This window comes from Oncorhynchus nerka, linkage group LG13, assembly GCF_034236695.1.
Source record: "Oncorhynchus nerka isolate Pitt River linkage group LG13, Oner_Uvic_2.0, whole genome shotgun sequence".
Lineage (NCBI taxonomy): Eukaryota > Metazoa > Chordata > Actinopteri > Salmoniformes > Salmonidae > Oncorhynchus > Oncorhynchus nerka.
In genome coordinates, this window is record NC_088408.1 from 32,855,846 (window position 1) to 32,879,783 (window position 23,938).

At 40.8% G+C, this 23,938-nt stretch overlaps 1 protein-coding gene across 1 annotated transcript in view; it reads right to left on the reverse strand.

The window, feature by feature from the left end:
• Positions 1-4,069: 4,069 nt before the first annotated feature.
• The window catches only part of LOC115139389 (tubulinyl-Tyr carboxypeptidase 2-like), a 39,949-nt gene continuing 20,080 nt past the window's right edge, over positions 4,070-23,938 (reverse strand). Inside the window, exon 8 of the mRNA XM_029676709.2 lies at positions 4,070-7,726. Coding sequence (XP_029532569.1) covers positions 7,657-7,726 — 70 coding nt within the window. The 3' untranslated portion in view covers positions 4,070-7,656. The remainder of the gene's footprint in view (positions 7,727-23,938) is intronic.

Genomic DNA, 23,938 nt, shown 5'->3' on the forward strand with positions numbered 1-23,938 from the left:
TAGGAGTCACAAAAAGCAGAAATATAGATCAAATGAATCACTAACCTTTGATCTTCATCAGATGACACTCATAGGACATCATGTTACACAATACATGTATGTTTTGTTCGATAATGTGCTTATTTATATCCAACAATCTCAGTTTCCATTGGTGTCTTACGTGCAGTAATGTTTTGATTCCAAAACATCAGATGATTTTGCAGAAATACTCATAATAAACATTGATAAAAGATACAAGTGTTATTCACAGAATTAAAGATAGACTCCTCCTTAATGCAACCGCTGTGTCAGATTTCAAAAAGTGCTGCATCAGATTACCTGGCCTTCACAATCACCCGACCTCAACCCAATTGAGATGGTTAGGGATGAGTTGGACCACAGAATGAAGGAAAAGCAGCCAAGAAGTGCTCATCATATGTGGGAACTCCTTCAAGACTGTTGGAAAAGCTTTCCAGGTGAAACTGGTTGAGAGAACGCCAAGAGTGTGCAAAGCTGTCATCAAGGCAAAGGGTGGCTACTTTGAAGAATCTCAAACACTTTCTACTACATGATTCCATATGTGTTATTTCATTGTGTTGATGTCTTCACTACTATTCTACAATGTAGAAAATAGTGAAAATAAAGAAAAGCCATTGAATGAGTAGGTGTGTCCAAACTTGACTGGTACTATACACTACATACAACACAGGATTTGTTGATTGATTTTTATACTTTAAAGCAGAGTGGGATCTGACAATCAAAATATTATTTATGGTGAGGTGGTTCTTGTAATGTGAACTCTACAGATGCTGCAGTCTGCTTTGCTGCAGTGCAGTGAGCTGTGGAGGTGATTAGTCTCCCAGGCTGCAATTATGTAACCATGACTAGGGCCCTGAGTTTTTCTTCACTAAGATCACATCATTAGGGAAATGTCAGGGCTTTAACCATGCCTGTTGTATGTTACTTCCAGAGGGTCCATTGCCCAGGCGAAGGCTGCATCTGCTGGCCAGACTGGCCCTGGTGGGACTGACAGACCTCGAGCACAACTCCTCTGACCATCTGCTCATACTGGCCCGCTTCCGCCTCTGCCCCTGAGACTGGATGTCAAGGGTTAAGGGTCAGAGCCCCTCCAGGGTCAGAGCCTGGAGGTCGAAGGACTGGATAGACCAGGGAATTCACCCATACCTCTCACCAGCAACCAATAGCTTCTGTCTCTGTCTCTTTTATGTTCATATCACCACAGAGAAAGACTTTAATTTGAATGACATTTATTGATGATCTTGCAACTTGGCAGTGGCCTATCTCTCTAGTGGATAGATATAGGCTACTGCGTTGAGATGTTTACACTTTTTTTGGTACTTTTATGTTATTTTACATTGGTTGAAGATATTATGAAAAGAGACATTTTTATATTTGAATGGTTTTAATAAATGTTGACATGAATTAATTTGAGAATGTGCTGCTGATAAGGAATAGCACTGAGAAATCTACATGTTCTATTCATTATGTCATTATACACATTATGCTCTTGAGCACATACTATTTGGTTTGATAATATTGGTATTGAAAATGAAGGCTATTATGTTACAGCTATTGTACCTTATTTAACACAATAAAAGACCTGCAATTAAAGACACCCTGTACATGCATATAGTTTTGCTCTGTAATTCTGTCACATTACATCAAATGAGTTCCAGGGATTGTTTGAACGGTACCTCTCAGAGATAACCAAAAGCACACAGGTGAACAGAGAAGCATCCACGTGCTGATCAGAGAAAAGTGAGCGTTTTCTCACCTGGAGAGGAATGAAAATGAACCCAGGGTACATAACCTTGAGAGATGAATCTGCTTGTGTGTTAGGGGGAAAGCTCATTTATTGGAACAGAACAGTCATCTCTGCCTTTAGATGAAGAATCACTGGAGTCAGCCTCCTGACAGGCAATTTCTCTCAACACGTTGGGAGTGTTTTCAATATTCTACACACTGCAGAATCCTTATGTTTGTTCCTAATATTGCACATCACTCTTTTTCTTTACACCGAAACTAAGTCAGAGTTTGAGGACATTGAATTTGGAATTTCTTGTAGTGAAAGAAGCAACTCCAAAATCTATTGCATTTGGTTGCCTTATATAATGGCCACATTAGTGCTATCAACCACCCTGCTCTAGCACACAAACCGCTGCTTGTAAACTTGTATCACTATGTGGCCTTAATTCTGTTTTGACATTGCTCACATTCTAGTCAAAATATGATCAAGTCTGTGGCCAAATTGAATTGGTGTGTGTTTCCTTGCCAGGGACATGCCAAGGTTTTTTAAACAAAAGTAGGCACTTCACACCCATGTCCCATTCAAATAAACTCGACTTGCTTTGGTTGGTCATCTTTGACTTGTTTATATCTCAGGTTCACATCACTCAAATGTTCTTGTAAATGTGCTGTTCTTTGTCTTTCTGTATTTTTCTCCATCTGAGTTCCTCACCACCTAACCCATACATGGTTGGTGGTGTGAACTGTGAATTAAGGCCATTAGGACTCACATTTCTGGTCTTAGAGTTCAGTGATGTTCTGCTGATATTGCAAAGCTGCTGCTGCTGCTGCTGCTTTGTGGGATTTCTTGGATGAAAGCATTCACAGGCTGATCGTTTGACAGTTGGTGAGATCCAGCCTCATTGATGATGACTCATCTTCTTGCTTAGACATGGGATGAATCCTAATACTTTGAAGATGATTCCTTTCCTTAGCTCTTGTCCTTTACGCTCATTGACGATTTCCAGTTTACGCTCATCAGTTATTTCCTGTTGTGTAATTTAGATACGTGGGAATGAGGGATAGAAAACAAGATCAGAAAGTATTGGGATTTATCACATTTATTTTCCAACTATACACAATGGTGGGAAATGTACCCAACTGTCATAATTGATTAAGAGTAAAGATACCTTAATAGAAAATGACTCAAGTAAATGAAAAAGTCACCCAGTAAAATACTACTTGAGTAAGTGTTTGTTTTTAAATATACTTAAGTATCAAAGTCAATGTTATTGCTAAAATATACTTAAGTATCAAAAGTAAAAGTATAAATCATTCCAAAATCCTTAAGCAAACCAGATGGCACCAATTGCATATATATATATTTTTTACAGATAGCCAGGGGAACACTCCAACACAAAATTTACAAACGAAGCATGTGTTTAGTGAGTCTGCCAGATCAGAGGCAGTAGGGATGACCAGAGATGTTCTCTTGACAAGTGTGTGAATTGGACAATTTCCCTGTCCTGCTAAGCATTCAAAATGTAAGGAGTACATTTGGGTGTCAGGGAAAATGTATGGAGTAGAAAGTACATTATTTTCTTTAGGAATGTAGTGAGGTAAAAGTAAAAGTTGTTTTATTTTTTATTTTTTTTATTTCACCTTTATTTAACCAGGTAGGCTAGTTGAGAACAAGTTCTCATTTGCAACTGCGACCTGGCCAAGATAAAGCATAGCAGTGTGAACAGACAACACAGAGTTACACATGGAGTAAACAATTAACAAGTCAATAACACAGTAGAAAAAAAGGGGGAGTCTATATACAATGTGTGCAAAAGGCATGAGGAGGTAGGCGAATAATTACAATTTTGCAGATTAACACTGGAGTGATAAATGATCAGATGGTCATGTACAGGTAGAGATATTGGTGTCCAAAATATAAATAGTAAAGTACAGATAACCCCAAAAAATGACTTAAGTAGTACTTTAAAGTATTTTTACTGAAGCACTTTACACCACTGAGTATACATTACAGAGAAAGGGAGCGAGAGAGAGGTATAACGTTCCCCGGCATTCCATGAGCTGCTTCAGAGATGAGAAATTAGGGATTCATTTTATAAATCGTCTCTCTGTGTCGTTGCATGTCACACACAGCTGGTGTAAACATATTCATAGAGACCTGGCATCCTGTGCCTGACTATATACAGAGAGATATCAATGCAGTATGAAACCATAGCCTACTGGGGAATATTCTGGAATTTCAGCATTTATATTTACTCCGATGCGGTCAAATCGGCCGGTCTAGTCCTTCCTGTTGTGTAAAGTAATAACAACAAAGACAGAATTAAAAAGATAAATCATTTTTTATTATAACATGCTACAGTTGATAAAAAAACATTGTCAACTGATCATTGTGACAGTAGGAGTTGGGAGGACATCATCTTCCACCAGTGGTAATGCAAAAATAACACTTTGTCATCATCATACATGTCAAAACAACAGGGACAGATTCTGAAGGCTCATTTCAAGAGAATAGTGAGATCTGTTAGCCACATCAGGGCTTTTGAAGCCTCGTTCATACCTGGCGCTAAACATGCATCCTTGGTCCTGATCTTGCCCACATTCTAATTGTGCCCACACAATCCGATCATAATGTGTCTTTTGATTGTACACACCGGTCTACAAATGTGGGCACAATCAGGATGTGGACACAATCAGGACAAAGGACGCATGTTAGAACCAGGTATGAACGGGGCTTAAGAAATGCTTCCATTAGTTCTGCTGTTGATCTACCATCAATACTTATCTTCTTCCACTTCAGCCAATGGGACAAAAATCAGCCCTTTCCAGAAAGATATGACAACATTACCAGCCAACTGGTAGCTCTAGCGGCATTAGTATAGAGAGAACACTAACACCCAGAGTTCTAGTCACTTACATTCCCATTTATGAGAAGAGGCCAAGAGAACACCCCTCATGAAATGCACTTGAATACAGGTAAAGCAGTCTCATCTAAAAGCTGAGTTACAGCTGTAAACACAAAGGTTATGTAGAGTTCCACGTCATGCTTAGAAAACAGCTAAATATTCAGTAGCGCTTAGCCCCAACAACATTGCCTTTCAAGTTATCATCCACTGAATGCAGTAGGTGGTGGTACATTATAGTGGTGGCAGCTGTTTTCAGGTTACTCATATTAGGCAGTTATTCAGATAACTTGATTCTTATATATATTTTTTTAAACCACCATTTGGAAAATACAAAATCGCTAAAAAACCCATCTACAGTCATCATGAGGAGTGGTACCGTTTTTCTTCAACCGTATCCCGTTGGATGGTATGTAATGTTTCAAGCCTCTTTAGTGTTCAACCTGTTAACAAAGCAAGGCCTTTGAAAATTGATACTGCTACAATGTGGAGTGTCCTTCTTTAAAATCACACATTGTCCAAAGAATGCTACATCATCATCATCTTCATCAAAACAATGTGTTTTATGTGTTTCCACCACATCAAAACAACAATAAACTGCATGATTAAACACTGTACTGAGTAATATATTTGTTCAGGAAACAGCAGAGAGTCACCAATGGAACTCATCCATAACATGATTTAGCTCAAAACTAAACGGCTAAGAGTAAAAAATCAATTTAAGCTACATCACTTTCAAGTACTACCTTTCAGTTCTCAGATTTGCAGCAGTGAAAGCAGTCTTTTCTCCCGGTAAGTCTTTATTACGGCAGTTTTTAACAATAAGAGTGTTAAACCTAGCCTACATAGATTAGACAAAGGATTGTATTGTGTAAAGAAGAAGCGCATTGTGCTTCTGCGTGATTGTGGCTAGGTTTATATTAAGTATTAAGCTGGCTGTTTTGTGCTTAGAGTAGTCTTTCAGACGGCTGGTACCAATGATGTTGGCCTTAATGGTATACTGTCAGACTAGCAGCACCAATCTACACGAATCAAAAAGGATCATATGAAACATCACTGCACTGATATGGTTCAAAATTCAATATAACAAGACTGGATTTCAATTCTGCTGCAATCTAGAAACCATTTGGATTGAGGAAGACATACGGTTATCTATCATTATCTGTTTGATGTGCATAGCTTCTTTAACCAAATGCTACAAAATCTGATATTGTTCAGTTGGCACCCTCCTGCATATCTGATGATGATTTTTGAATACGATAAAAAACATTCCGAACAACTTTGACAATGCGTCCAGGCAGTTAAGAAGGCAAATGAGGAGCTTCGATTTGATTGATATGTCCGTCTTGCGGTGTTCAGTTCAGTGTTTGCATTCTAACTTCAAGAAAGGCCTCTAGTTAGGAACTACATGACATTATCAAACATACAGTGCCTTGCGAAAGTATTCGGCCCCCTTGAACTTTGCGACCTTTTGCCACATTTCAGGCTTCAAACATAAAGATATAAAACTGTATTTTTTTGTGAAGAATCAACAACAAGTGGGACACAATCATGAAGTGGAACGACATTTATTGGATATTTCAAACTCTTTTAACAAATCAAAAACTGAAAAATTGGGCGTGCAAAATTATTTGAAGCCTGAAATGTGGCAAAAGGTCGCAAAGTTCAAGGGGGCCGAATACTTTCGCAAGGCACTGTATGTTTTTGCATACAACTGTATAGCGAGGCATAAAAGAGTTGACATTTGATTGATCCGAACTTAACGTAACGGGCGTAGAAAGCCGCCTGAGCGGAGACAGAAGTTAGGTTGAAAATACTGTATCCCTGAAAACGGGATGTTAGCGTTTTAGGGCGACTCCGCATAGGCTAGATTCAAACCAACGTCACTGTCAAATTATTTTTGGAATAAAAGGTCATGTTCTGGCTAAGCTCCAAAGCATCATTGTCACCAGCTTGGATTTCTTTACAAGAACAATTGCTTAAAACTTGAATTGATCTATACCAGGGATCCCCAACCCTGTTCCGGGAGAGCCACCATCCTGTAGGCTTTCACTCCAACCCTATTCTAGTGCACCTGATTCTAATCATTAGCTGGTTGATAAGTTGAATCAGGTTAGTTACAACTGGCGTTGGAGCGAAAACCTACAGGAGGGTAGCTTTCCAGGAACAGGGTTGGAGAGCCCTGGTTTATGCTGTATCTGTGATAGAGGAGGGCGGGCCGACAGAGACATAGGGGATAATCTAACCCAGAGCTAACAGGGAGTCAGTCAAGGCTGGGGTTTGCCGCAGTACTCAGCAGGCTCTCTGCTTGACTGCTTTGGTCTTTGGCCCCTCTGGGTTCCCCTCACCTCAGGCCTACAGTACCTCTCTCTCTCTCTCTCTCTCATTCACTTCTAATCATCACACTGAGCTGCAGCTCAGCCCAGCGCAACACTACTCAACATTCTTTACAGGCTTAGGCAAAACAACAACTATTCAATCTAAAGAATCTTTACGTTTTATGAAGGGCTTGAAAAAATAGATAGGTCACACTATTTGATCTTTTTTTACATGATGTCAGCATCAAATTCACAGCTTTTAAAGCTCGCTTCACATTGTCAATGTGACTGAAGTGTAACTGTTGATCTCCTTTTTACATAAAACAATGTAGAGCACCCTCACATACAGTATGTACTTCCCTAAAGGCATGAGAGATCTTGATATGATGTCCCCTACTTAGACATAAGTCCTTTATTCAAAACATAATAGATGTGTATACAGAAGGCATACTATCCTTCAGGAGTAGAGCAATGTTGAAATACTTATGATGTATGTGTTCGTACTGGATGCCAACCTCCAGTTTAGCACTGAGCATAATGTCATCATCTTCACCCTTTTAGATGAGGCTGGTAAAACCCTATAAATACTTTATGAATATGATATACACAATGTATATTAAATAGATATCCCATTTGAGGGTTTGTGAGGCGGACTGGAGGGGGGTCAGAGTGCACCAGGAGAATGAGTCTCAGATGCGGATCTGGTAGCCGTCATTCAAGGTACTGAGTTCTGCAGGCTTTCGATCCAGAGCTGCAGGTCTGCAAAAAGAGAGAGATCGGACCAATTAGCTTTAGCATCATATATTTTAGAGCAGTAAAAGACAAATAGCCAATCAAACTAAGGCCCTATCACGTTAGCTGATGAACTGTGTTGAACACCTCAGACACACTCAATAACTTCCTATTGAAGTGATGATCCTCTCTCAGACACAGAGCAGGTAGGTAAAGATGGGGAATATGTAGAGAGCCAGTTAGTCAGTTCCCCAGTGTTAGTAAAGCCTGGGGCATCCTTTAGTGTCACGGCCTGGGTGTAATACTGTTTTATGAAGTGTGGTCACGTAGATTAGCTCCCCATAGGTTCTCATCAGCATAGTGCAGTTGTCCTTGGGCTGAGGAGAGCAGAGGCGCAGCATTTTCTGACACACACACACACCACACACCCGTCAGGCTATCAGAAGCATCTGATACCTATTGTTGAGCTCAGAGAGTAAGAGTGAGTGATACCAGAATAGGTATTGGGTTTGTGCTGTAAAACAAACACACACATTTAGTTTGTCAGGGAACGCAGAGGGAAATAGAGGAAGAGTTAGAGAAAGAGAGAGAGGTACGGGGCAGACAGAAAGGGAGTAGTGAGAGAAAGAGAGAAAGAGAGAGAGAGAGTGAAGTATGAAGTGGCAGCAGGACAGTCAGTCAGACATCACTTTATAATCCTGCGCTGTGGTGGTGCTGTCCTGTCAGCTCAGCCCTGCAGAGTTCTAGCACACAACACTGGCACTGCTATCACACACACACACACACACACACACACACACACACACACACACACACACACACACACACACACACACACACACACACACACACACACACACACACACACACACACACACACACACACTATGCAGCCAAACCTGGGTTCTCAGACCCAAAATGATCCACACCCACACAGCACCTTCTCTCGGGCAATGACAAAGATACATTTCAAAGAGAATAAGTATTTCTAAAAAGAGGCTCATGGGTTCGACATTCATAAATAAGCACTATCCATAGTAACCAAGGTTTCATATTTCTCCTCTAATGTTGTCTGTCGTCAATATTCCGCTTGGCTCGAAGACCTGAGGGCACTCCTCTTGTCAGTGTTTCTCGTGCTCCATTCCCTCCCTCAGAGTTTATTCAAAAAGTCCAAACAGTCTTACTACAATTCAATTACAATTACATAACTTGAATAATGGTTGAAATTCAAATTGAATTCAACATACATTTTCCACTTGAGTGAATTCAATAATTAAATTGGAATTTCAAATTAAATTGGAATTGACCCTAACCCTGCTGCTCAGTCTCTCCCATCCATTGATCCCCATCTCCCCAGCTCCCTCCGCCAGAAATAGTGAGAATAAGCACTCATCTCAACATCAAACCACTCCATCAATGCAGGCCGTGTGTGCATGTGCGTGTATGTGTGAGAGTATTGGAGAATACTTCTTCAGTACCCTGGACAGCGCTCCAACTCCCTCCCCTGCTGCTCCGATCAATAGCAATCTGTCTTCCAGGGAGAGGGGGTACACTTAGAGGCCAGGCTTCAACACTCAAATCACCTAGTCAGTCGATCAGTTAGTAAGACAGCTCTCAACTCTCTCTGAGCCACACCTTTCTCACACCACATTCTCACATCAAGGCTTCCCAGCAGCCCTTGTTAATAGCCCATCTTTCACCACAAGCCTCGGAATTATCATCATTCCTCACCACAAAGAAACACCACTGCTGACCATTCATCAGAATAAAGCCCTAAGTCCTTAGAGAGAGGACAAATTACTTGAGGTTTGGCTTTCTGTTTTAGGGCTGATCAAAACAATTACAACTGTGATGATCCCCTGTAGGGATCACAGTCCAACATGCCACTGCATTGGTTTCTACCCTGATTACACAACATAGAACAAAGAGCTCTGTTGAACAATGATAACTCTGGTTTTGGGCAAAGTGAGGAGAGGCAAGTCTATGCTCACTGATGCCAAAGCAGAAAGCAGCAGAGGTGATGGCAGTGACCTTTTCTGGTTAGTTGAGTCAGTTACCACAGGGGGCCACACTGGCTATGGGACACTCTGGTTGAGGTTACTTGTATGGGCTGACCAGTATTGAGGAGAGAAGGCAGGGGGTATGGAGGGGAAACACAAGGACAGAGGTCCTAGTAGGCAGAGAACTGTTAGCAGACTATAACACATGTCTGAACGTGGATGACTGCCCAGAACTGAAAGTACAGAGGGCAGAGGAGGTGGTCTGTGGTGGTTAGGGGTCTCACAGGACATGTGGGGCTGGTGAGCCAGAGTGCTCTGTGGTGTCTGAGGCTCCATGTATGGGCCCTAGGCTGGCAGGCAGAGAAGAGGAGAGGCTGCAGGCCTAGACTCCCAAGCTCTGATGAAGAGAATATATTCTGACAGGCCAGAAGCTCAGAGCAGGAAAAGGACAAACACAGCAGCCAGCCCTTCCCAGACCATTTCAGAACAGACAACAGTCAGCCCAGCTGCAGTACAGGCTGCCTCTACAATGTACAGCTAAAAAGGAAAGACAGTGAAGATATGAACAGGAATGAAAATGGCAATTTTGTCTAAAGCAACGGGTCTGACCCTCTCTGACTTTCCTTGTCCAAACAACATCATTGAATATTTCATTTTTCCGTAAACAGGTGGTTTCCTTCCAAGCATGAACATATTCCAGTATTATAAACTGGGTGGTTCGAGCCCTGAATGCTGATTGGCTAACAGCCATGGCATATCAGACCGTATACCAAGGCTATGACAAAACATGCATTTTTACTGCTCTAATTGCAGTACGTTGGTAACCAGTTTATAATAGCAGTAAGGCACCTTGGGGGGGTTTGTGGTATTTGATGGGTTGTGTCATGCCTAGGAACAGACCTTAGCCTTGGTATATTGGCCATATAACCACACCTCCTCAGGCCTTTTTGCTTAAATATAACCTTGCATTTGATATCGGGAAACTGGGCGGGTCTAGAAGGTTTCTTAAGAGAGCAAATCTATAATTGTTTAGTAGCAATGTGACTGTCTCCTACGATGAAGCCAGGTGAAAGTGACACAGCCAGAAGAGTAGTAAAGCAGAGAGATGGCCTAGGTGTCTGTCAGCCTGTCTGAGAGGAAGATCCTGGGGAGGAAATCAACATTTATAATATTCATACACCTTCGTCTCCAGTGTGACACTTCCCACTGGGCACAGATGACAATTCAACATCTATTCCAAGTTGGTTCAACGCCATTTCATTGAAATGACGTGGAAACAACGTTGATTCAACCACATACGTTCCCAGTAGGTTATGACTATTTCATCTCTAAAGTCCATATGCTGCAAAGACCTTGTCTACAAAGTGAAGTTAATTTCAGACTTTATCTCAGCTTCACATTTGAGTGTTAATGAGAACGATCATGCTGTGCTGAAGCCCACTGCTGAGCAGAGCTCGAGATAACTGCCTTCAGTGCATTACCTCCATATTCAGTCTTTTTAATGGCACTGCTAACATGTCTATGGGTACATCTACTGAACCATTCATCCACAACAGAGGAGATTTTCCAAGCTATTCAGGGATACTACATTAAGCTCTCAAGTCTAGCTATCATTCTGCCTTTAACCAATTAGATTTAATACGTTCATGAATCACTGTGGGGATAAAACTCCTGTCTTTGCCAATCAATGTTATTTGGCAGCATTCGCGCCATTAAACAAACCCAACATCTACAAATCTCTGAGGCGGCTTTGCTCGATGAGCAGGCAATGCATGGAGAGAAGAGAGCATTAGCAGGCTTCCACAGATCGGCTAGAATAACATGCTGACCACACCGCCCGCGTCACGTGCTTGAGTGTTGCAAAATACATTTACACATACATGTTATTCAATCATTGCACCCACAATGCTAGCGCATGTCAATGAGCGTCTGCGTGGCACGTATCTAAAATAGAACCCGCTTCTCCCATCTCCTCATTGGTTTTTAGGAGCATATACCCACGTGGGTGATTGAAAGATGAACAGAGGTCCCCACTCCAATCCAGTTGGTGGTGGTAATGCATCTTAAAGTTGGTCCAAGTCCAAAGAAGAAGTCTGAAGGAGGAGAGATTACTAGAAACAGACTCAGTTTACCCTTTTATCTGTGGATTAATTGTCAGAGTAGAGGACCTTGTGCATTTCAGGTAAAATAACAACCCAATGTTTATATCCAAGGACAAATTAGCTAGCAACAGCAAGCTAGCTAGCGAAATTGCCATAAATGTTTAATGCTTTTCAACCTGTCCCCAAATTAATATAGTTGGTTCAGATTTTTCAACCTGCGTGTCCTGATCGCGTCTGGTGTGGATGGACAAAATCAACATGCACGCGAGCGGTGTGGTCAGCATGTTACTCTCCAATCTTTGTACAGAAACTCTGACAGCTGATGACATTTTCTGAGGCGCTGGCTGAACTAAAATGTATATACCATAGCCAGGGACTCGGATAGACTATGTTGGTTGGGTTTGAGGTGAATAATTGAAGGTGTTGGTGACAGAGGACAATGACGTCTCCCTAGGTGGGACGTGTAGGCCATTACGGGAAAAAAGAAATGAATTTCACATGAAATTTCAGGTGAAATCATGTGGGGTTTTTTCAGTAAAAAAATGTGACACGTACATTGAGGACGTATCAGGGGTTGGACAAGACATATCTTACAGGAGGCGACAGGCAGAGAGGTGGGTGTCTAAGAACAAGCTCACAATAAATCCAATCAGATTGGCAGGTGGTACTGAACACATACAGCGCTGTGAACAAAATATTTGCCCCCATTCGAATTTTCTCTACTTTTGCATATTTTTTTATACTGAATGTTATCAGATCTTCAAGCAAAACCTAATATTAAATCAAGGGAACCTGAGTGAACAAATAAGACAACAATTTCATTTATTTCATAAACAACGTTATGCAACACCCAATACCCCTGTGTGAAAAAGTTATTACCCCCTTATAGTCAATTTGTGGTTGTGCCACCTTTGGCTGCAATGACTCCAACCAAACTCTTCCTGCATTTGTTGATCAGATTCTCACGTCGCTGTGGGAGAATTTCGGCCCCCTCTTGCACGCAGAACTGCTTTAACTAAGTGACATTTGTGGGTTTTCAAGCATGAACTGCCTGTTTCAAGTCCTGCCACAACATCTCAATTGGGATTAGGTCTGGACTTTGACTAGGCCGTTCCAAAACTTCAAATGTGTTGCTTTTTAGCCATTTTCATGTAGACTTGATTGTGTGTTTTGCATCTTTGCCTTGCTGCATGACCCAGCTGCTCTTCAGCTCCAGCTCATAGACGCATGGCCTGACATTCTCCTGTAGAATTCTCTGATACAGAGAATAATTCATGGTTCCTTCTATTAAGGCAAGTCATCCAGGTCTCATCTGTCCATAGAACATTCTTCCAAGAGTCTTGAGGATCATACAGGTGCTTCAAGGTGCTTTTTGGCAAACTTGTGTCAACTCATACCAAAGGTAAGCATGGTGGTTGTAGCGTGATGGTTTGGGGATGCTTTGCTGTCTCAGAACCTGGACGACTTGCCTTAATAGAAGGAACCATGAATTCTGCTCTGTATCAGAGAATTCTACAGGAGAATGTCAGGCCATCTGTCTATGAGCTGGAGCTGAAGCTGAAGAGTAGCTGGGTCATGCAGCAAGACAGTGATGCAAAACACACAATGAAGTCTACATGAAAATGGTTCAAAAGCAAAACATTTGCAATGGCCTAGTCAAAGCCCAGACCTAATCCCAATTGAGATGTTGTGGCATTACTTGAAACGAGCAGTTCATGCTTGAAAACCCACAAATGTCGCTGAGTTAAAGTAGTTCTGCATGGAAGAGTGGGCCAAAATTCCTTCACGGCGATGTGAGACTGATCAACAACTACAGGAAGCATTTGGTTGCAGTCATTGCAGCTAAAGGTGGCACATCCAGTTACTGAGTGTTGGGTTTTACATGAACTTTGTTAATTAAATAAAAGTAGTATCACTTTTTTTTGTTATTTGTAAACTCAGGTTCCTTTTATCTAATATTAGCTTTTGGTTGAAGATCTGATAACATTCAGTATAAAAAATATGCACAAATCAAGAAAATCAGAAAGGGAGAAAATACTTTTTCACGACACTGTAGATCTCAGCCTACAGGCCCTCTTTAAATGTCACTGTTGTTGACTTAGAAGAGCCTCTTCTCACTCCTTTGGTCTGTCAGGAAAGATAATGTGCATCATTAGTCTCAATTACTATGGTGTAAGAGGCTATTGTCAAGCCACTTCAAGTGGTGATTACGCACATGAAGAAACTCACATTCAGAATTGCAAACCCACACACTCCCCTGCGTATATATTTGGAAAGCGAAGCTAGAACTATTAATTTGGCTCTATACTCCAGCATTTTGGATTTGAGATCAAATGTTCATATGAGGCGATAGTACAGAATGTACATTACTGTAAGTATAAATAAGAATAGAATATGTTTCTGAACATTTCTATATTAATGTGGATGCTACCATGATTACAGATAATCATGAACGAATCATGAATAATGATTATGAGAGAAAAACTTACAGATGCACAAAGATCATACCCCTAAGACATGCTACCCTCTCACCATTACGAATAACAGAAGAGGTTAGCAATTTGGGGGTATGATAGTTATGGCTCTGTAACTTTCTCATTCATCATTAGACACAATTCATTCATGATTATCCGTATGGTAGCATCCACATTAATGTAGAAGAGTTCAGAAACATATTCTACTCTTATTTACAATCAAATGTATTCCAAAATGACACAATACATTATTTACCATTCATTTCTATTGGGCAACAACATCATCCGAAACACAACCAAAAGAAACTGCAAATGCATCCAACAAGTTTGTAGAGTCACAAACTTGATGTAATCATTGCGTGCTAAGAATATGGGACCAAATACTAAACATTTGACTACTTTAATACACAAGTGAATTTATCCAAATACTTATGATACCTTCAAATGTGGGGACTAGACACATTCAGTTCTTTCATTTCTAAAGGACAAAACAGATCATTAAAATACCCTCAAACAAAAGGTGACATTCTGTACTGTTGCCTCATATGAAACATTTAATCTCAAATCCAAAATGCTGGAGATTAGAGCCAAATGAAAAGTTTTACCATCACTGTCTAAATAAATACATATTGTGGCTTCCCGAGTGGTGCAGAGGTCTAAGGCACTGCATCGCAGTAATAGCTGTGCCACTAGAGATTCTGCATTCGAGTCCAGGCTTTGTTGCGACCGGGAGACCCATGGGGCAGCGCACAATTGGCACAGTCTCATCCGGGTTAGGGGAGGGTTTGGCCGACAGGGATGTCCTTGTCTCATCGCGCACTAGAGACACCTTTGGTGGACCGGGCACAGTGCACACTGACACGGTCGCCAGGTGTACAGTGTTTCCTCTGACACATTGGTGCAGCTGGCTTCCGGGTTAAGTGGGCATTGGGTCAAGATGCAGTGTGGCTTGGTTGGGTTGTGTTTCGGGGGATGCACGGCTCTCGACCTTTGCCTCTCTCGAGTCCGTATGTGTAACGTCTGCTTCCAACTCACACCCTCAAACAAGTAGATCCCCTCAATGCAGCCCACTTTCCAGCTCACACTCTCAAACACATAGATCCCCTGAACACAGCTCACTCTCCAGATCCCAATCACCTGAATTCTAATCACCTGTTCACACACCTGTATGTCATTATCACACACTATTTAGTTCAGTTTGGACCCCATCATTGTGAGGTATTGTTTGTTTGTGACACTTCTATTCGGAGTGTTGGGTTTCATGTAACTTAATCCTCCTGCGTATGATAGTTTTTGCCTGCCTCACTATCGACACCTTTTGCCTATCGGATTTCCTGTTATGAACCTATTGCCTGATCTCCCGGACAACGCTACTAGCCTTTTCCCTGCCTGTACTGTTTACCTTTGAACCTTCTGTGTATGACCTTCTGCCTGCCCCTGGACCCAGCTACGTGCCTCCTCCTGTGGTCCCTTGCAATAAACACCTGCTGCGCCCTGTCCTTGAAACCAGCTCTCTGTTTCCCCTCGTGTTCAATACAGATAAGGAGTTGCAGCGATGAGACAAGACTGTAACTATCAATTGAATACCACAAAATTGGGTAGAAAAAGGAGTAAATAATAAAAATGACATAACAAATGTACATTTAAATAAATACGTAGTGCATAAATGCACACACACGCGCGTGCCCACACGCACACAGACACACAGACACACACATACCAGATGTCAAAGAGGTTTCACCCTCAATGTCAAATTACAATACACACAAACATAACCCATGCATGACAAAAATCCAACACTAGGCTTTGGATTGCTGGGCTGAGCTATGACTTTAAAAACATATCTAGTCAATCTGAGCTGGGCTGTACAAGGGTGATTACTAGAAGGCATCTCTAATGTATGTAGATCCTCCTCTCTATGTCTGTGTTCCCTGAATAATGTTGTAGCTGCTGCACCGTGAGCCAGCCCCAGATCCTATTACAGCCTCAGCCTGCCCTCTGCCAGCTGAGAGGACACCAAACCAGGCCAGGAGGATGGGTAAGAAGGCTCTCATCTTACCAGATAGCAACAGGGCACTGTGGTGTGTGTGTGTGTGTGTGTGTGTGTGTGTGTGTGTGTGTGTGTGTGTGTGTGTGTGTGTGTGTGTGTGTGTGTGTGTGTGTGTGTGTGTGCATTAGAGATGCGTGGGTTGACTCATAACCCGTAGGCGGTTATATCCAAGGGGCGGGTGGGTTTAGGATCATGAAACATTGTGTGGATGATGGGGGGCGGGTGGGTTTAGGATCATGAAACATTGTGTGGATGATGGGGGCGGGTGGGTTTAGGATCATGAAACATTGTGTGGATGGGGGGGGGGGGTTGAATGAAAAAGATGGGGGGGTTGAAAAACAATACATACAAAAATCCATAAATGTATCATTCTTGTGCAATTTATATCTATTGGCAACATTGAGATTTTTCTTTCATTAGTGTGTAAGCAGCTTTAGGGCCTAACTTTACGTGAGCCAAATAGCCTCATTGCCAAATAGCCTACTCGCCAAATAGCTTACTCGCCAAATGCTTTTGGGAATGGGAAGAAAAAGTTCACTTGGATCCACTGAGGCAAAAAGGACAATGTTGGAGTTTAATTCAATAAGAGAAAAGCTGTGAAATGGAGAGTTGAAAATAAATAGAAGGGAGGGCTAGAAAAGTAATGTTTGGTAAATATTTGGTGAAGTGGTAGAGGATGATAGCAGTGTCGGCTATGTTATGTATGATGATTGTGAGCCGCGATGCAAATTTGACAGTCACAAGACGGGGACTTAAAATAAATAAAATTGTATTGGTAGCATACACATATTGTGCAGCTGTTATAGTGAAATACCTATGAAATACCTATGTTCCTAGCTCCAACAGTGCAGTAATAACGATACAAAACAATACACGCAAATAACCCTAAATTAAAAGAAAGGAATTAAGAAATAGGTGTTTAGCTTGTCCCGGAGCAAGGCATCTGTGTCCGCAACGTGGCTGGCTTTCCAATTATAATCTGTGACTGTTTGGAGTCCCTGCCACATACATCTCTTGTCTGAGCCGTTGAATTGCGATTCCACTTTGTCTCTGTACTGTCGTTTGGCTTTTTTGATTGCCTTATGGAGGGCATAGCTGGTCTGTCTGTATATGTCCATGTTCCCAGTCACCTTGCTGTGGTTCGCGCTTTCAGTTTTGCACGAATGCTACCATCTATCCAAAGTTTGGATAAGTTCTAATAGTCACAGTGGGAACAACATCCTCAATGCACTTGCTGATGAGCTCAGTCACAGAGTCAGTGTAAACGTCAATACTTTTCTCAGAGGTAATCCAGAACATATCCCAGTCTGTGTGATCGGCCAATGGCAAATAGGTCTATGGCACGTCAATGGAACTGTAGTCTACTGTTTGTATTTGCATTTATTAAGGATCCCCATTCGCTGCTGCCAGTTACTCTTCCTGGGGTCCATCAACATTAAGGTAGTAATATACAATACAATATTACATGACATTACATTTCATAACACTTTTCACAACACATTAAGTGCAGTTCAAGTCGGAAATTAACATACACTTAGGTTGGAGTCATTAAAACTCGTTACGCAACCATTTCTTGTTAACAAACTATAGTTTTGGCAAGTCGGTTAGGACATCTACTTTGTGCATGACACAAGTAATTTTTCCAACAATTGTTTACAGACAGATTATTTCACTGTATCACAATTCCAGGGGGTCAGAAGTTTACATACACTAAATTTGACTGTGCCTTTAAAACTCTTGGAAAATTCCAGAAAATTATGTTTAAAATTAAGCTTTAGAAGCTTCTGATAGGCTAATTGACATAATTTAACACTTCAATTGGAGGTGTATCTGTGGATGTATTTCAAGGCCTACCTTCAAACTCTGTGCCTCTTTGCTTGACATCATGGGAAAATCAAAAGAAATCAGCCAAGACCTACGAGTGTTTTTTTTAGACCTCCACAAGTCTGGTTCATCCTTGGGAGCAATTTCCAAACGCCTGAAGGTACCACGTTCATCTGTACAAACAATAGTACACAAGTATAAACACCATGGGACAATGTTCTGTCTCCTAGAAATTAACGTACTTTGGTGCGAAAAGTGCAAATGAATCCCAGAACAACAGGAAAGGACCTTCTGAAGATGCAGGAGGAAACAGGTACAAAAGTATCTATATCCACAGTAAAACGAGTTCTATATCGACATAACCTGAAAGGCCGCTCAGCAAGGAAGAAGTCACTGCTCCAAAACCACCATAAAAAAGCCAGAATGCGGTTTGCAACTACACATGGGGACAAAGATCGTACTTTTTGGAGAAATATCCGCTGGTCTGATGAAACAAAAATATAACTGTTTGACCATAATGACCATCGTTATGTTTGGAGGAAAATGGGGGAGGCATGCAAGCCGAAGAACACCATCCTAACTGGGGTGGCAGCATCATGTTGTGGGGGTGCTTTGCTGTAGGAGGGACTGGTGCACTTCACAAAGTAGATGGCATCATAAGGGAGGAAGATTATGTGGATATATTGAAGCAACATCTCAAGACATCAGTCAGGAAGTTAAAGCTTGTTAGCAAATTCGTCTTCCAAATGGACAATGACCCCAAGCATACTTCCAAAGTTGTGGCAAAATGGCTTAACTAGTTGGATATAGGGGGCGCTCTTTTAATTTTTGGATGAAAAACGTTCCCGTTTTAAACAAGATATTTTGTCACGAAAAGATGTGCAACTATGCATATAATTGACAGCTTTGGAAAGAAAACACTCTGACGTTTCCAAAACTGCAAAGATATTGTCTGTGAGTGCCACAGAACTGATGTTACAGGCGAAACCCAGATAAAAATCCAATCAGGAAGTGCCGCATTTTTTGAAACCGCCTCATGCCAATTACTCCTTATATGGCTGTGAAGGAGCTAGGAGTCAGCTTACGTTTTCCACGTTTTCCCCAAGGTGTCTACAGCATTGTGACGTCTTTTTAGGCATTTCCATTGGAGAATGGCTGTAAGAGATCATATAGGGCGAGTGGTCACATGGTGTCTCCCGGAGAAAACCGGGAGGTAGCCATTTTTCCAATCGTTTCTTATGAGAAACCAACTGCCTCAACGGATATATTATCGAATATGTATGTTAAAAACACTTTGAGGATGGATCCTAAACAACGTTTGCCGTGTTTCTGTCAATATTATGGAGTTAATTTTGAAAAAGTTTGGCGTTGTAATGGTAGCATTTTCCGATCGATTTCTCAGCCATGCATGATGAACAAACGGGAGCTATTTCACCTACAAAAATAATATTTTTGGAAAAAAGGAACATTTGCTATCTAACTGGGAGTCTCCTGAGTGAAAGCATCTGAAATTCTTCAAAGGTAAATTTACATTTACATTTACATTTAAGTCATTTAGCAGACGCTCTTATCCAGAGCGACTTACAAATTGGTGCTTTCACCTTATGACATCCGATTAAAATTAAAATGATTTAATTTGGTTGCTTTTCTTATTTTCGTGAAAATGTTGCCTGCTGCCAGCAGAGCTAGCATAGCATTATGCCATGATAAACTTACACAAATGCTTGTCTAGCGTTGGCTGTAACACATATTTTGAAAATCTGAGATGACAGTGTTGTTAACAAAAGGCTAAGCTTGTGTTTGAATATATTTATTTAATTTAATTTGCGATTTTCATGAATAGGAAAAGTAAAATGCGCTTGAGGCTATGATTACGCTCCCGGATACGGGATTGCTCGTCGCTAGAGGTTAAGGACAACAAAGTCAAGGTATTGGAGTGGACATCACAAAGTCCTGACCTCAATCCCATAGAAGATGTGTGGGCAGAAATTAAAAAGCGTGTGCGAGCAAGGAGGCCTACAAATCTGACTCAGTTACACCAGCTCTGTCAGGAGGAGTGGGCCAAAATTCACCCAACTTATTGTGGGAAGCTTGTGGAAGGCTACCCGAAACATTTGACCCAAGTTAAACAATTTAAAGGCAATGCTACCAAATACTAATTGAGTGTATGTAAACTTCTGACCCACTGGGAATGTGATGAAATAAATAAAAGCTGAAATAAATAATTCTCTCTACTATTATGACATTTTGCATTCGTAAAATAAATTGGTGATCCTAACTGACCTAAGGCAGGGAATGTTTACTAGGATTAAATGTCAAGAATTGTGAAAAACTTCATTTAAATGTATTTGGCTAAGATGTATGTAAACTTCCGACTGTATGTTCCCTCAGGCCACTACTCTTCTGCCACATACAGTCAGTATCTACAATACAAAATCCATGTGTGTGTAGAGTGCATGTGTTAGCATGTGTATGTATGTGTGTCTCTTCACAGTCCCGGGCTTGTTCCATAAGGAGAATTTGTATTTGTTTTCTAAATCTGATTCTACTGCTTGCATCAGTTACCTGATGTGGAATATAGTTCCATGTAGCCATGGCTCTATGTAGTACTGTGCGCCTCCCATAGTCTGTTCTGGACTTGGGGATTGTGAAGAGACCTCTGGTGGCATGTCTTGTGGGGTATGCATGGGTGTCCGAGCTGTGTGCTAGTAGTTGAAATTGATTATTCAGTGCATTAAACAGTCAATACTTTTACAAAATCAAGTAGTGATGAAGTCAATCTCTCCTCTACTTTGATCCATGAGAGATTGACATGTATATTATTAATGTTAGCTCTCTGTGTACAAGTTCTGAGCCAATTGTAATTTTCCTAAGTCCCTCTTTGTGGCACCTGACCACACGGCCAGACAGTAGTCCAGGTGCGACAAAACTTGGGCCTGTAGGACCTGCCTTGTTGATAGGGTTGTTAAGAAGGCAGAGCAGCACTTTACTATGGACAGACTTCTCCTCTTAGCTACTATGTTTTGAACATACACCTCAACTTTCTCAATTTCCATTTGCTCAATTCATTACAAGATTTAGATGAGGTTTGGGGTTTAGTGAATGATTTGTCCCAAAAACAATGCTTTTACTTTTTGAAATATTTAGTACTAACTTTTTTCTTGCCACCCATTCTGAAACTGACTATAGCTTCCATTAAAGAACACCCTCTGTGTTCTGTTAGACAGGTAACTTATCCATAATATAGCAGGGGGTGTAAAGCCATAACACATATGTTCCAGCAGCAGACTATGATTGATAATATCAAAATCCGCACTGAAGTCAAACAAAATAGCTCCAACAATCTTTTAATCATCAATTTCTCTCAGCCAATCATCAGTAATTTGAAGTGCCATGCATGTTGAATGCCCTTCCTCATAAGCGTGCTGAAAGTTTTTTTGTAAATTTGATTTTATAGAAAAGTATTGACTGTTTAATGCACCGAACAATCAATTTCTCTTGCTGATTGGTTGGCTATTTGAGCCACTAAAGTGGGCTTTACTATTCTTGGGTAGTGGAATGACTTTTGCTTCCCTCCAGGCCTAAGGGGACACACATTCTTGTTGGCTTAGATTGAAGATATGGCAATATCATCCGCTATTATCCTCAATAAACGTCCATCCAAGTTGTCAGACCCAGGTGTCTCGTCATTGTTTATAGACAACAATCATTTTTTCACCTCTTCCACACTCCACTTTTCAAAATTACAACGCTTGTCGTTCATAATTTGATCAGTTTTTATATTTTTGTGTATAGTCGGCATTTGTCGCTGGCATGTCATGCCTAAATTTGCTAATCTTGTCAATGAAAGAATCATTGAAGTAGTTCAGTGGGTTGGTAATGAATGACCCATCTGATTCAATAAACGAGTTTGCCTTTTTGCCCAAAATTGAATTGAAGGTGCTTCAAAGCTTCTTACTGTCATTCTTTATATCATTTCACTTTGTTTCATAGTATAGAGGGGTTAAATGGAAACTCAAATCTGAACACTGACTATTGAGTATGAAAGAAATAAAAGTTTAATAGCGTGTGACATTACAATGCCCGGATGCCATACTAATTGTGGCTTTGACAACAGCTGCTCAATTTAATGGGGATGTGCTACTGAAATCAATGAATAGTAGGAAACCACGCAAGTGTGCATGACACATTATCAGTATGCAAAAATATAATGTTTTATAGTATGTGAATTTCCGAAAATCTAATATGGTTTAAATGCCAGGATGTTATACTTCGAATTCGATGCACACTTTTCCACAATGCATTGGAAGAGGTGTACTGCGAGTGATAGGCCCTTGTTCTCTTCAAGTAGCCAGAGAACAAAACTAGGCTACTTCATTGTGAAGATGCCGAATAGCGAAGCTTCTGCGGTGGTGTTCAAATGTATGCTCAGTAGTTTTTGTTCTCCTTAAAATGATCACGAGTATTGCATCGTAGGCTACATCTTAGAAAACAGATTTTGTATTATTTTTTACCCAAAGCGTATTTCTGCTTTCTCATTGAAAAGTGTTTCTTGTTCTCCTGGCCTTCGCCATAGCTTTTAAACTAAATATTAAACCATAGTTTTACATCTGAATGTGTCTGCACCGGGGACTCGAGATGTGGCTGCGTTATTGATGTTATGTTAATCAGGCCTTTTGATTTGAACATATGGATTGTTTTAGTTTTGTTGGTTAGGCTACATAATTCATTATTTCATTTGTTGATCAAGCCATAGCAGTTATTCTGATCTCGTTCCCAATGATCAGTGCTTTAAGTTTATTAAGTTGCTGTCAAGCGGTTCTGAATTTGTGATGCTCGACTGTCCACGTTTTCCTTTGCAATAGCCTTTTGACTTGAACATTTGAAAAGTTTTGGTGTGTAGACTAGGCTACTTGATTTAATGTATATATGTTACAGCACTTTGGTTTCACTAATAAATATGTTGAAATGGAACCAAATGATCTGTTTCTGTCTTCAGTCCTTTTTAAATAGGATAGATGGGCTATAGGCTGCGGTATAGGTCAAATGTGATAGTTTGCCTATAACCAGCCTGAGTAGGCCTATAACGCTATTCTATTCAGAGTTTCGAAAAATGTATTGAATTGGAAATTAGCTATTTTTAGGCTGATCAATGCAATGCATGTCTGTTGAATTTTGGTATGTTTTGTGGTGCGCTAGCAATGTTCCCTCTAAGCTGCGGGTGTGCGAGCAGTAGAAATATCAGCCCCCGCAGAGAAGCATGAGATTGAACCTCACTCAACTTTCTGGAGTTTACCCCCTTAGTTAATATTATCAATATTTCCCTTTAGTGTAGGAATTGTGATTGAATCAACGCAATATTAGCCACTTTCAATGAAACATACCGAAACATATGCATATTGCATTGACAGGCATGACCTGTACTCCACACAGACCAGTGCGGCATAACCAATCAGAGCTGCAGTATGCCTATATGCAAATAGACCATTGCCATATATGGATCTGTGTCATTCACTTTGAACTAGACTGTGTTTACAGCATGAGTAGATGAGCTTGTTTTGAGATCAAAGCGAGAGCTGCATGTAACCACCTTTGCACCTTTGTTCATATCCTTTTCTCCAGTAGATAGTGAGTCATTAGCCCAGTTATAGTTCATTTGTAGTCAGCAATGGGGGAGTGATTGCTTCATACAAGAGCACAAAATGTGTACATTTCTAGACATCTTTGAAAAGTGAGTCGGGTAAAGATTTTTGTTTAAAAGCGGTAGTGTTGTATTTAAAAAAAGGCTT